This window comes from Perca fluviatilis, chromosome 11 (assembly GCF_010015445.1).
Source record: "Perca fluviatilis chromosome 11, GENO_Pfluv_1.0, whole genome shotgun sequence".
Lineage (NCBI taxonomy): Eukaryota > Metazoa > Chordata > Actinopteri > Perciformes > Percidae > Perca > Perca fluviatilis.
The window spans coordinates 36,968,941-36,983,537 of record NC_053122.1 but is presented as its reverse complement, the minus strand read 5'-3'; the positions used below and the strand labels follow the sequence as shown (position 1 = coordinate 36,983,537).

The window sequence follows — 14,597 nt, the reverse complement described above, 5'->3', positions numbered from 1 at the left end:
TCGAGGTGGGATCAGTGAGGAGCTATAGGCGAGGAAACACAAGGAAGGAGTTGCTAACTCCGCCCAAACACATACAGCTGACGAATTCATGTGACGATTCAGAGGAAAGGATGTCTCATCCCTCTACAACACATTTGCTTGTTTCCTCTCTCTTCCATGATTTCATGAGGTGCTTCTTATGTCGCTTAAATTGCCTCCTTGACTCCTCCGCTTGCCTTCCTTCTTTGCGTCTTAGTCCCTCCCACCGAGGAGACACGGGAGAGACCAGAGGAAATCACGGGAGGAGAGAGGAAACAAGCAAATGTGTTGTAGAGGGATGAGACATCCTTTCCTCTGAAGCATCACATGAATTCGTCAGCTGTTGGGGTGAAGTTAGCAACTCCTTCAGCTGCACGGCTTCCATGAAGGCTGCTCCCGTGTATCCTCGCCTACAGCTCCTCGATGATCCCTACTCGATGCTCGCTCCTCAGGAAAGAAATAAGAATTTTGAGACAGCCTTCACCGAGGAGGGACAGAACAACTGAGGACTGAGGAGTCAAGGAGCTATCAAATAAGGACCATGAGCTGCAGCTCTTGTGTCTCTCCCGTGCCTCCTCGGTGGGAGGGACTAAGATGCGAGGAAGGGAGGCAAGTGGAGGACTCGAGGAGGCAATTTAAGGCTATGTTTAGACGGAAACGATCTTAAGAGAAAACGTAAAAGTGGTGTTGCGTTCTCTCTTTTAATTCTGCATTTAGACAAGCGTTTTGGGGGGTGAAATCTGCGTGCACATGGTGATGCAAAAGTGTGTGTATGTATGTACACCAAGCGGCTAGGTGGTAGTGTGAACTTTCCTTCTACTTCTCTCCCTAGTAGCGCGAAGCGAACAACAAAAGCTGACAATTTTGTCTGGACAGACGAGGAGGTGGAGTTATTGCTCCAAACAATGCAAACAAACGGCACACACACACACACACACATACACACACACACACACACACACACCGCACGCACACACACACGGCACACACACACACACACACACACACACACACACACACACACCGGCACACACACACATGCGGCGCACACACACAGCACACACACGTGGCACACACACATACGCACACACACATACGCACACACACATACGCACACACTCGCACAGTGCATTTTTATCATCTGATAAAAAAATGTTGCGTTTTCACCCGCAATTGTGTAAAGAGGGCCTCAGGGTTATGAAATGCAAACAGTAACTTGCCCAAGGACAGAACATGGGACTGCAGGGCAAGGAATCAAACCCCCAACCTTCCAATTGATAGGGAGCCACTCTCCCACCTGAGCCACAGCCACGCAGTCTGTGGTTCTGGTTATTTAATTTGCAGCTTTGCTTCTACTAAATATAACTAATCTATTTAATTTTTTATGTATGTTGTTTTCTCCTTTCCTATCTTTAGTGATGTGATGTGACAGTCTGGTGTTTGTTGTCCTCTCATTATCTGACCCGCAGGTCTGCTTCTTTCTAACAACCTGACCTGGTGTCATGGGAGCGCACGCCTTGATGACAGCTACAACGCACCAGCCTCCATGCTGTGTCTAAATATTTCACTGTTCACTGTTTCCCACAGAGGGGAGCACGCCGAGGTCGGCCTCTCTCTCATCTCATTAGAGACTGCAGGGTATCTGCATACATGCACTGAGAACTGGAGCCAAATGTGTGATAATGCTTAAAAACTACAGAGGAACCATAGTTCATAGTAAGACATCATCAATGATTGATGAGCGCCAGCAAGTCAAAATAAGTGGATTCTACCCACCAAAAGTACTGGAAGAGAAACTTTGAAGCTGAATACAGTCAGCCATTAAAAATGTAAGCTATTCTTTAGGGAGAGACAAATCCGACTTCAAAGAGAGAAAAAGAGACAGTTTGGAAGATGATGGACAAATGTATTTGAGATATTTCAGCCCCTTTTGTGAGAGGGTTTATTTGTCTGCAGCTTGGATAAAAAAAAAAAAAAAAACTTAGGATGTAGACCATAAATAACAGGGGAAGTCTGTCCTGTCAACACATTTATTGCGATGAGTTATTTGATTACAGTCTGAACGAGTGGAGAGAGAGACAGAGAGATCAATATGAGAGGAAGACTTCAACAGAAATCAGATGTTGGAGGTGGAGAAGAGAGGGAGAGGACTTTAGGATTGAGGGTTTCATTGAATGGAGGATTTGATAGCTGGCTAAATGACTGGAAAGAGCAAGCAACATAAAGCAATGTGAGAGTTCAGAGTGGAAACAAATACAAAATCACTCCACTGATATTAATATGTGTCGCACTTACCGCTACAAGAAATCATTCCTACCACCGGCAATACAACTTTTTAACACTTCATCACTGAGTGTTAGATAAGACTCATAAACATCACAATACTGCACTAAGTGCAACTTGCACAAACATAGGTTTTACTTACATACTATTTAAAGTAATAAATTACCTAACTCGCAATGCCCGGCTGTATCTCACAGTGAGCTTTTTGTTGCTACACACAGTCCTGGTCCAATAAGGAAACCATTGAAAGTATAGTGATAATGACGCGACTTGCTGCCTCTCGTAATCCCCTGGACTTAAGAGCAGCTAATTACTGTAAACTACACTACTGGTAACACCCCAATTTTTCCAGGCTTTTACTGAAATTCATGCAGTTCAATGTCTTATTGTACTCTGAAATGAAAGAATAGAACAAATAAATAATTTAAGTTAAAAAAGAAATCAAGGAGTCAATTTATAAACCAAAATGTATTCTAAATTTTTGACTCATGAAAGTAGCCCCCTTCGCAGATATAATAGCTGAACACACTTGTGGCATTCTTTCTACAATGGAAATCAAATATTCTTCAGAAAGTTCTTCCCAACTCTGTTGCAGAAGTTTCCATAAATGTGTGGCACTTGTAGGTTGCTTTTCTTTCAATTCAATTCAATTCAATTCTATTTTATTTATAGTATCAAATCATAACAAGAGTTATCTCGAGACACTTTACAGATAGAGTAAGTCTAGACCACACTCTTTAAATTCCAAAACCCCAACAATTACAGTAAGTCCCTCAAGAGCAAGCATTATCAGTGGCTATTGCGACAGTGGCAAGGAAAAACTCCCTTTTAGGAAGAAACCTTTCACTTTTCTGTCCAGTTCATCCCAAACCAGCTCAATGGGGTTTAAGTCTGGTTTTTAAGCTTACCATCTTTGGCATAGCTTGGACTTATGTTTTGGGTCATCATCTTGCTGTAGGATGAACCCCTGACCAACTAGGCGCATACCAGAGGGTACTGCATGGCGCTGCAAAATGCTGTGGTAGCCGTTTTGGTTCAGGGTGCCTTTCACTCTGTACAAATCACCGACCCTGGATCCAGCCAAACAGCCCCAGACCATCACGCTTCCTCCTCCATGTTTGACAGTTGATGTCACACACTGAGGAACCATCCTTTCGCCTACTCGACGGCGTACAAAAAGTCCGCGTGATGAACCGAAGATTTCAAATTTTGATTCATCAGTCCATACCACCTTCTTCCAGTCTTCAGTAGTCCATTGGCAGGGTTTCTTGGCCCAGGCAAGCCTCTTTTTCTTATTCTGACGTCTTAGCAATGGCTTTCTTGCTGCAACTCGACCTATCAAACCTGCAGCTCGAAGTCTTCTCTTTACAGTTGAAACTGAGACTTGCTTATTACGACCACTATTAAGCCTTGCTTGAAGCTGTTGTCCTGTGAGCCGCCTATCACGCAAGCTGTTGACTCTCAGAAACTTGTCTTCTGATTCTGTCGTGGCTTTGGGTCTGCCAGACCTCTTCCTGTCAGAGTTTCCCCCAGTTTCTAAGTGCCTTTTGATGGTGAAGAATACTGTACTCACTGACACCTTGACTTTCTTCGCAATTTCTCTGTAGGAAAGACCAACATTCTTAAGTGTTATGATGGTCTGTCTCTCTTCCATTGTTAATTGCCTTTTTTCCGCCATTTTTATGGCAACACACTACTTTCTGCAGTACAATACTGTTCAAATAATGCTCACGAGGGTATGGTACCACAGTGTGTTCCAACAATACTTTTATACAAACAGAGGGGGTTGTAAGTAATCCAGACAAGTTGGAACACCAGTGGGAATTGGTAGCATCAACTTTCAAAGCTTGATCAACCTCCATTGCTGCAGAACAGCTTTACGTTGTTTACCCATTTCTTGTTCCCTGAAAAAGGCCTTTTTGTAAAATACTTAAATGTACATTATTTTTCAGTTTTGGGTAACCTTACTTTTTTTTTAACCTCAGGCAGTTCACCACTTACCTTTGTACCATTTCAAGCTATTCATTGGACTTGAACTGCGTGTTCTAAAACTTTTGACCAGTAGTGTAGGTGTTATAGATATACAATTAAGCATGATTCTGCAGCTGCGTAGCTTATTTCTCAATTCGAATACAGGACATTCAAGAACTGGGTCTCAATAACCTAGAAATTTGACATTTCGCAAACAGTGGCCTGTTTTTTTTCTGAATATTGGAATCAAAGACAGAGCAGCAGAGTAAGCTGTGCATTTGGGCTTTGCAAAATGACATCTGTCTAAAGCAAATCCATTCCATGCCTTGCTAGACAGCAATGAGAGAAGAGGAGGAAGTGTCACCGTACGCTGTCAGGTCGATTTTCCAAACCTAGCTTTCATTTTTTATTAATGAACTGAGTTGAATGTGTTGAACTATGTGCCCGCGAACAAGACAGACAACTGTTAGTAGAGCTATTCAGTGGTAAGCATACACAGACAATGGTTGTGTTGGTTTGGTTGCACAGGCAGGTGGCAGACAATCAGAATCACAATCAGAAAAGCATTTATTTCAAATTAAGTAACGCAAGGGATTTGCCTTTGTGGTTGGTGCACACACAAACATAAACATACTAAACGTTATTTATGAAATGTACATTAAATGCAGAAACAAATATGTACAATATAGCTGTTTAACATTAAGGAAATAAATCGCGCCTGGGAAACTACTGCAGTAAATGATGGGCAGCGCCAGTTTGTGTTCACTGACGCTTAAAGGTGCACTATGAGTTCCTGCGTGGTCACTTCTGTTGACGTTCCAAGTAAATTCAACACAAAACGCCCCTCCCCCCATGACTAACTGACTAACTGTCACTAACCCCCACCCCCTCCCCCAACCATCTTGTTGGTGATTGGCTGGAATGTGGTTTGTTGTATTTTGGTGCACAGCCTGTGCCCCTAGTGTTTGTTTGACGTTTACGACCCCTGTGTTGTCTCCTGAGGCCGTGCTTCTTCACCGTGTGTTCAGGGGGCAGGCAGCTAGCGGACCAAAGGAGAGATGCCTACGATTTGAGACAAAAATTAAATTGTGCTGAAACCATGCAGGAACTCATAGTGCACCTTTAAATTACAAGAAGGATAGAGACTAAATTCTGCGCAAAAGAAAATGAATGAAGTGTAGTGTCTCGAGATGGGGGGGAAGGTTAAGAGCCAATGTCAGCAGGGGTCTGGAGGGTAAGGTTAAGAGCCAATGTCAGCAGGGGTCTGGGGCCTTGTTAATACAAAGAGTTTTGGATTGAGTCGAAAAACTACATCATAGTCTGTGCATAACTCTTTACTTCATCATTCTGCACATGTCTCCAAGGCAGAATCACCTCATTGCATCTTGTCTGCTGTTATATTACCGCCGCTCAAAATCTGATTATGGAGAGAGACACTGACAGCTCTTATCAGAAAACAGGCTGGTATAATCATTTCAGCTATTGACTCTCATAAAGCACCATGCCTGTCACATATTCAGCCCAAATCAGAAGCTCTGTAACGATCCACAGCTTTGGGGCACAGAGTGAGACGTTTGTTTGGAGGATTTTTGCCGCTTCAGAAGTTTTCTTATTTATTTTGAAGCAAAGAGTAAGAAAGGTGAAGTGAGGCAGTTTGCGAGATACCATCATCCACATTTTTGTAGTTTGAACGCAGAGAGTCAATTCTGCATAAGCCAAACTGTAGACACAAGATAACAAAATGAGGACAGTCCAATTCGCAGCAGTTGCAGTATCTTCCTCTGCGTCAAACATAGAAGAAATGATCATGAAGAATCATTATTTAGTTGCAGCACATTCTCACTCCCAGCGCATCAAAACGCGACGCTTGGTCAGGTGCCTTTGGTGTTTGTTACTGACGCAAAAAGTCTCCTTTAGCGTCATATTTAGACACGCTTAGTCGGGACTCTTGGCGTCACTTTTGACGCTCTTGTGTCGGGACGTACGTTAAACTAACATGAGGCACAAGAACAGGACACGGAAAAGATGGGGGGTGGGGTTACAAAATGTATGTTTCAGTGATACACGGGAAAAGAACGGGACACAAACCCCGCTCTCCTGGGTGAAAGTCCTGTGATGTTTGACCCATCCACCACCCCAACCAACCTCCCTACGTGGATTTTCGCTCTTTCATACTACTCGCTACCGTTGTCCCACTTAAAGTGCTCATATTATGCTTATTTTCAGGTTCATAATTGTATTTAGAGGTTGTACCAGAACAGGTTTTTGTGGTTTAATTCTCAGAAAACACCATAGGTTTGTTGTACTGGACATTGCTGCAGCTCCTCTTTTCACCCTGTGTTTTGAGCTCTCTGTTTTAGCTACAAAGTGAGACATCTCTCTTCTGTTTCATCTTTGTTGGGAGTCACACATGCACAGTACCTAGGTAAATACTACTAGCCAGTCAGAAGCAGAGTATGAAGGCATGCCGTGACAGTACCTAGGTAAGGACTACTAGCCAGTCAGAAGCAGAGTATGAGGGCATGCCCTGACAGTACCTAGGTAAGGACTACTAGCCAGTCAGAAGCAGAGTATGAGGGCGTGCCCTGACAGTAGCTAGGTAAGGACTACTAGCCAGTCAGAAGCAGAGTATGAGGGCATGCCCTGACAGTAGCTAGGTAAGGACTACTAGCCAGTCAGAAGCAGAGTATGAGGGCGTGCCATGCTAGCAGCTAGGCGAGCATTATAACGTGTGTTACAAAGTGACCATGTTTGTCTGTGAAGTAAAGGCTGGACTACAACAGAGCTGTTTGGAGCAGTTTCTGTTGGAGATGGTAAGTCCCTTTGGGGTGGACTCTAGGCTTTTTCACTTAGTAAACCTATAACGTGCACAAAAAATATATATAGCACAATAAAGGAAAGGGGAAAAGCCAAAAAGCATAATATGAGCACTTATGAGCACAATACTACATCATCTTAACAGTGCTCCGGAGAAGCTGCTCTGCCCGGTGAGTTCCATACACACACTAAAGGTTGATTTTTGCATCGTATCTGACACTGACAGCCACTGAGCAAGCGTCATTAAATGACAAGTTGGTAGTGAGAACGGGTTGGTACTTCACAAAAGTAACTGAAAGTAGAGATATTGACTTAGATTATGTAAAACTAGCATCCAATACAAGTGTTAATTCCACTATACTGTACCTACCTGCTCACTATAAAGCCACAAAAGTCACATCCTGCATCAGCTAAAAAGTGACAGCAGCCAAATATCTGGTTTCTCTGAGTTTAAACCCAGCATTTTTTAATCAGCATTTTCAATTGGTACTTAAGAATTGTACTTTTATCGTATTTATTGGGGTGGTTTGATATGTGGTGCAGGATTACCTACTAATGCAGAGTCCACTGAGTATTACCCTGCAGTGCAGCAAAGTAAGTGACTGTAACTTATGAGGGAACAATTGTTTCACCATGTGGAACTAAGTAGTCAGCAAACTTACGGTAGTTTTCTTAAAGCACTGAAGCTTTCCATGCAGGCCATTGTGTTCAAAATGGGTGATTTCTGTAATGAAAACCACCAATTATGATCTGCGTAGAAGTGCCTTAGTTGCCTTCTGATATATACACCAAATCTATTTGCTGACTTTTCACTGAAATGAGTCTTGGAATGTCTTTGAGATTATGATTCAAGCATCAATACAAAGCTTTAGCTGCAATACATTATCATCGTTTGCCTACAAGCTCCAGTATCAAGTGTAATCATCGCTACTTGATGTTCTGAAATATGTTAAACAAAAGCTCTCTAAAAGGTACGCTGTACAAATGACAAAAGAAAGAAAGAGCAACACTGACAAAAAGCATAACTCCTAAAAGCTGAACAAAATATAATAAAAAAACATTCCCCATGCAGGACAAAGAAAACGCTTACCTAAGGAGAGTGGGAGTGGTTCTAGTGCTATATCTGAAGGCAGATTTATCTACCGTCGGTTTTTCTAAATATTAGTGTTGTTTCCTCGGTTATCCAGGTCAGAGTGGCTGTTACTCAGTGTTGCCTCATAAAGTGAAGTGCATCTGCTGCTCGGGGTTCAGACCTGGAGGTGTGTTAGTGTTAACAGAGCAGAGCGGACCATGATGAGCCCAGGGTCAACGCACACACAGCAGATGACCTAATTTACACAATCCGTAACCTAAGCCTATGAAGAGAGAGGGAGGGGGAGATAGGAGAGGGAGGGAGAAATAAAGTGGAAAATACAGTATGAGACATAAAGTTGAAGGACACTGAAGTGAAAAAGGCTTACGGATACTTAAAAAAAAGAAAAAAGAGAAAAAACACATATTCAAAAGACAGAGATACATAACAATGAAGGAAGAAATATGAAAACAGAAAAGATAGCCGATGGGGAGTATCAAAGGGGCGTGTGTGTGTTTGTGTGTGCGTGTGTGTGTGTGTGTGTGTGTGTTTCAGAGACAGAGGGAGCTGAAAAAGGCAAATGCAAATGGTCTCTTCTGATGTGGAGAAAATATAGCAATGGGAGATCTGTGGAGAACGACCAAGACAAACAACATGAACAGAAGAGGCGAGGAGGAGGAAAACAGAGGCAAAGAGTCATGTAACAAATGCAGGAGTTGAAAGGGACAGAAATACAGTATAAGAAGAACAGAGAAAGAGGAGAGGAAGAAGTAGAAGAGAGGCTATCTGTTGTTTTTCAGTGTTGGTCTGAGCTCTGACCTCTGCCTCTCTCTGTTATCATTTTAATGGATTTCCTCTCACTGAGCTGCAGTCTCTCTTTATTAGGATGCAGACTTTCTTTAACATGGCACCGTTCTTAAGGCCCTATCTCGCACCCGGCGCAGCGCAAATCCCGATGCAAGTGTCTTTGCTAGTTTAAGACCGACGCAGTTATCAGATCCCCGTCCAGCGCCGGCGTCGTTTAAATAGCAAAGGCACCTGCGCCCATCTCTGCGCCCATGGGCGTGCTGGTTTACAGGGAGGTGTGTTCAGGTGCATTCTGGGTGTATTGCTATCTTGAGGCAGGGGGAAGTGACCGCACCATTGACCAACAAAAACCTGGTCTAAAGTCAATAATGCAGCATTTCATTGTTATTTTAACAGAGCATAAGTAAAATGTGCCTAGGCTTATGCACAGCGTGTGCACACTATGCTTGTTACACACACACAGGGAAGCGCAGCAGCACACACACATGCAGAAGATTACAAATAAAAATATTACGGTGCAAATCCTCCATCATAATAGCAATGCTCCAAGGTCCAAACGCGCCTGGCTTTTAAAGGGAATGGGAGATGATCTCTGATTGGTTGATTGCATGTTACGCCCAAAACACACCTCTGATTAATGAAGACACTAAGTACAACCCTTTAGAACCAGGCACCTGGCATACAGACCCTTTTTTCCACAACACACCTGGGCCATGCGCTTCACGCCGTGCGCTTACATCGTTAAAATAGGGCCCTTAAAGTGGAACTGTCGTTCTAAAAGATGACAGAATGTGTTTGAAGGGGAACAGCCTTCACTTAAATCACAGGCGAGTTGTGAAGTGTTTTTCTGGAAGGTGACAGTCCAAGGTGATCCATCTGTTACGGTGAAACAGACGTTCCTAAGATGTCTGGGTCATATTGTAAAGCTAATTCTTTACTTTCACTTTCTTTAAAAGACTTTCTTTAAGAAGGTGTCATCATCTTTTTCTTCAGGTGAAGTTTTTCTACAAGTTTACATGCTGTGAGAGGAGACGGAGGGGAAAGAGGAGGGACGGAGGAGAATGTGGAGTCGGATGGATGAAAGGTAGGACAGACATATGAGAGAGGAATGGATGGAGGAAGATACAGGTGCTGGGATGATGAGCATTTGAAATATATATCTAAGAGGGGGACAGACAGAGATATAAAGAGAAAGCAGGGGATAGGAAAACACTTTTGGCAAGGAGAAATGGAGAGGCGGCACCCTGCCAAGTGCCTTGGGAGCTTGCCAAACACACTTTTAGGGCCGGGTATAAAAATTCCAAAACGGTACCGATACCAATACTGTGTCTTCGATACCAGTTCCTAAACCAAACTTTTCATGATTACCAATTTCCTTATTGCTAAATCCGGTTGCAATACATTATGACAATCTACTTTCCAATTATTACATTTTACTGCATCGAGACATAATCTTTCAAGAGAAAACCGTGATGCATCCAAGAATCGTTTTTTCGCCCCTACCTCTAATGGATGCATGGAGAAAATATTTCAGCTGCCAGATGGGGTTTCCTAATGAGAGGTGAGCCATATGGTGATGATTCAGCATGGCAGCCTGACAACCTCTGGTTTAACACCGTTTACACACACACACACACACACACACACACCTCCCTCTGGACCAACTGTTAGTCGTGCATCACGTGTGCAGAGTCCAGTCCTAACACATGCTACAGTGAACGGAGACCATCCATCACGGCTGCAACTACAGAGAAATGTTAAACTTCAATATTCTGCACATTGATAGCTGTGTTGTAATTCTGATTGAACATTAGGCTAACATTAGGGTCATTTGCACCATGACCTCGAGCCAAACAACCACCCTGAAGCTTTTTTCACCTGGGTCGAACATTGGGAGAGTTAGCGTTATCAGCTGAATAGGTTAGCGCAGGGGCTAATGGATCCAGGCTAGTATCTCGTAAGTTACCCCACTAATAATGCCTGAAATGATACCAAACTTCTACACTAGTACAAATAGGTTATGCATTCATAAAACGATGGATTGGAAAGTTTTTAAGTACACCAGAAGTGTATGTAAATAACACTTGCCTGCTGGCTTCTCGTCTCTGCTGCTGCTGCTGTTACTACCGGGCAGTAAGAGTGCTTAGGGGCGTCTACAAATTACAACACCGAAAAGAGATACAACAAAAAATATTTATTAATTTAATGATTAAATAAGGTAATGTCTCCAAACTTACCTCAATTATAAATTGTCTCCTGTTAGTTATACTACAGCACTTACTTAAAAAAGAAAAGTTAAATTAATAAATATTTTTGTTCTCTTTTCGGTGTAGACGGCCCTAAGCACTCTTAATCGCTAATTGTTAAATTTGTAATTTTAAGCATTACAAATGTTTTTGTTTTGTTTTGTTGTTGCTGTGTCTCCTTATTATACTTATTAGAGGTTTATCATTTGAATATAAAAGACAGGTATAGAGGGCTGGGGTTTTCTCACTTAGTCTCGCATTGCCAGACCTTCCTCCACAGCGCTGCGGAGGAAGGTCTGGCTAGTCCACACACCATTCCAGGATGGGGAGAAAAATGTGCTCTGGTTATTTTATTTCTTTAAACCAATCACAATCGTCTTGGGAGACGCTTAGCTCCGGACGGAGCCACTGTGCCTCTGCAAAATAGCCTCGGGAAGGAACTTGTTTTGGTGGAACATGTACGTTCAAAAGTAGTTTTAGTCGTGCAACAGAAAACTCCGATTGGACAGATAGTCTAGCTAGCTGTCTGGATTTACCCTGCAGAGATCTGAGGAGCAGTTAACCATAGTCCTCACAAATCCACCGGAGGTTAGAATGCCAACACAAAGAAAGAGGAAGGTAACAGACATCCGGCGGCACCGGAACGATCCTGTTAATGAAACGTCATTGTGATATGACTATATGACTATACTCCACTGTACTGTGCAGTAGTATGTTTGACAGGATGTCAGTGCCCTGAAGTATTTGTGGACAGTGGATATGAGTATGTATCTGGTGTGCTGTACCTTGTCTGAGCAGCAGCAGTAGCTTCCCTCTCTCCAACTCCAGACCGAGGCCGAGTCCTCCCTCTCCGTCTGCGTGCAGCAGTGTCCCAGAATTCCTCAGGGTTTTAAACTTCAGAGAGACGGCCTCTCTGGACGCGCGCCTCTGCCCGGGACTCAACCTGTACGCCAGACCGCTGCTGCCGCCGTCCAGACTCACCACGTTAGAGGCTGGAAGACAAAACAGACACAGAGGAGTCACATACTTTGTGACAAACAAGTAACGATCTGTGTACTTTAATTTGTGTTTTCTTTTTTTTGTCTTTCAGTGTGGAGAAACATACTGTTAAAGCTTTAGTGCTTAACTTTTTGATATTAATGAACATCCATTACATTCAAGCCATTGCCAAATGAGTTGCTACAAAGCTAATTAAGACTATCAGCTCCACACAACTCTCTCTGGATTTCTCAGTAGGACTATGTTCAGATGATTGGGGCGTCCGCTTTCCCATGCCGAAACTCGAGTGAAGATAATGACCTCTTCTGAAGAGTCCATCATGTTTTTTTAATCCTCCGTGTCCTCCTTGTCTACTAGCAACAACATGGAAGGGGGGGGGGATTTGTATCATGTGTCGACAGTGTTGTTGTCATTACTTAGAATTCCCCATGGGTGAGACAGAAACTACACACTATAGCTTTAAGTCCACCATTGTGCGCTGTAGCGTCGCTGATAATTTAATTTCAGAATCGGCAAATATGATTGATGTTTTTGATTGATCATTAAAACACAAAATCACCGACAACTGGACAGAATTTCTCCCTGCTGTTGTGATATTGTGGTAGCAGCATGAGGGTCTGACTCATTGTTTATCACTTTTCATCAGTAAATTTCACCTCACGCGAAACTTTTTTTGTTATACGACTTAGCAGAATTTGGCAGATTTGCCGACTTTGAGACTCAGAAGCTCCCACATAACTGGAGAGTTTTCATATTCAGGCTGTGAAACAGGTTTTTTTGCTTGATTTGCTAAACTCTATGGCTACTTTATGTCGACAGAAGTGTGACAAAAGTAAAAAAAAATAAAATAAAGAAAAACGTCAAAAAAGTGACAAAAACATCTGAGACAGCCACAATAAAGTCATAAAAAAGCAACAAAAATGACAAAAAAATGACAAAAAAGCAACATGCAGCAGTACAGTCAAAGATATTTTACTTTTTTCCATGTATGCATGTCAATAAACTCTACATGTCTGGCCCTTGATGTGATTCTCTTTTCCAGTGTGGCCCTTTAGGAAAATGCGTTTGACACCCCTGCTTTATAGAATGGACTGCAAATACTGAATTAATAAAAAGCAGTAGCTGAGTTCAGCATCCATTTCCTTTTCAGCCGTTCAACTAATTTGTCTTACTGAACGTTTTTTTAATGAACTTGGCAACTCTTTGTTGACGCCAGGACCCGCACACAATCACACAGCAGCCACTGTGCTTGCAGTAATGCTCTTATTGGATTGTACAGTGTATTTCCTGCTGATTACAGAGCAGCAAGACGAAGCTCCAGAGTCATCCTCAGTGCGTAAAGCTGGAAACATTAGTCTAATCTTCTACTCAATATGCTAACAAGCCATTCTAATTAAGTCCTACATGACATTTAGTCCAGAATATTACGTTTTATCTGATTATAATTATCCCTATAAGTATCCCACCAACAGATTTGTGCTTGTTTATAGCTCAGAACTTGGCACTCTTCTGCCTATAGCAGGGGCAGAGCGGGGGAGCGGGGATGAAATAACTTCAACTTTGTTTCACGTTTCCCTCAGTCTCTCTGACTGGACCTGCAAATCAATGAAGCAAAAGTTCTATTACTTGGGAAATATCGTCGTTTATCCAATGGAATAGCTTTTAAGATGTGTTTTATGTTATGTAACTTAAAAAAAAGTAACTTCAGACAAATTTTGCCCCCTTTTAGGTGGCAAAAGTGTTATCAGTCATCCTGTAGCCCAGTAGAGGCCAAAGATTCATGATGAGACAAAACCATTCTAGAATGCTGCAGGGAAATAAGGTTTCAGCGGGCTGAACCGTGCAGTACAGGGTCAGGGAAACATCATGTGGCCGGAACATTAAGTGTGTGTGCCTTTACTTTGAGTTGAGTCTGCAAATGACAAGACAAGTTTTTACCCTAGTCTGTGCAGAAAGCGAATGACCTTGTAGCCTTTTCATTAACAGATTCTAAATGCAAACGTGCATTAGCAATAAACTGAAAGACGGTGAAATGCTCGCAAGCACTAAGGAGACATATGTAAGGGTTCATGCCCGACGAGGTGTCCATTGTCAGGTATTAATGGACGACGGCGAGGCGTGAACCGTCCGACGTGCAGTCCATTAATACCTGACAATGGACACCTCGAAGGGCATTAACCCGCTTATACCATGGTCACTTGCCAAATAACATATTTTTAAAACATTAGTTCATATTTTAATTAGTTTTACAATCTAAATCTAAACTTTATCCAAACAATAACTCCGTTTCCCTGGTTACGCCTGACGGTTTGACTAATACCTGGAACAATCATTCCCATCCATCAGGTTCTTATGCAATGCAAACGTTGTCCTCTCCACCAGGA

General features: G+C 42.6%; 1 protein-coding gene across 1 annotated transcript in view; it reads right to left on the bottom strand.

Annotated features, from left to right (window-relative positions):
- The window catches only part of LOC120568208 (contactin-associated protein-like 4), a 207,526-nt gene that overhangs the window by 103,906 nt on the left and 89,023 nt on the right, over window positions 1-14,597 (bottom strand). Inside the window, exon 5 of the mRNA XM_039815567.1 lies at window positions 12,000-12,206. Within this exon, the coding sequence (XP_039671501.1) occupies window positions 12,000-12,206 (207 nt within the window). The remainder of the gene's footprint in view (window positions 1-11,999; window positions 12,207-14,597) is intronic.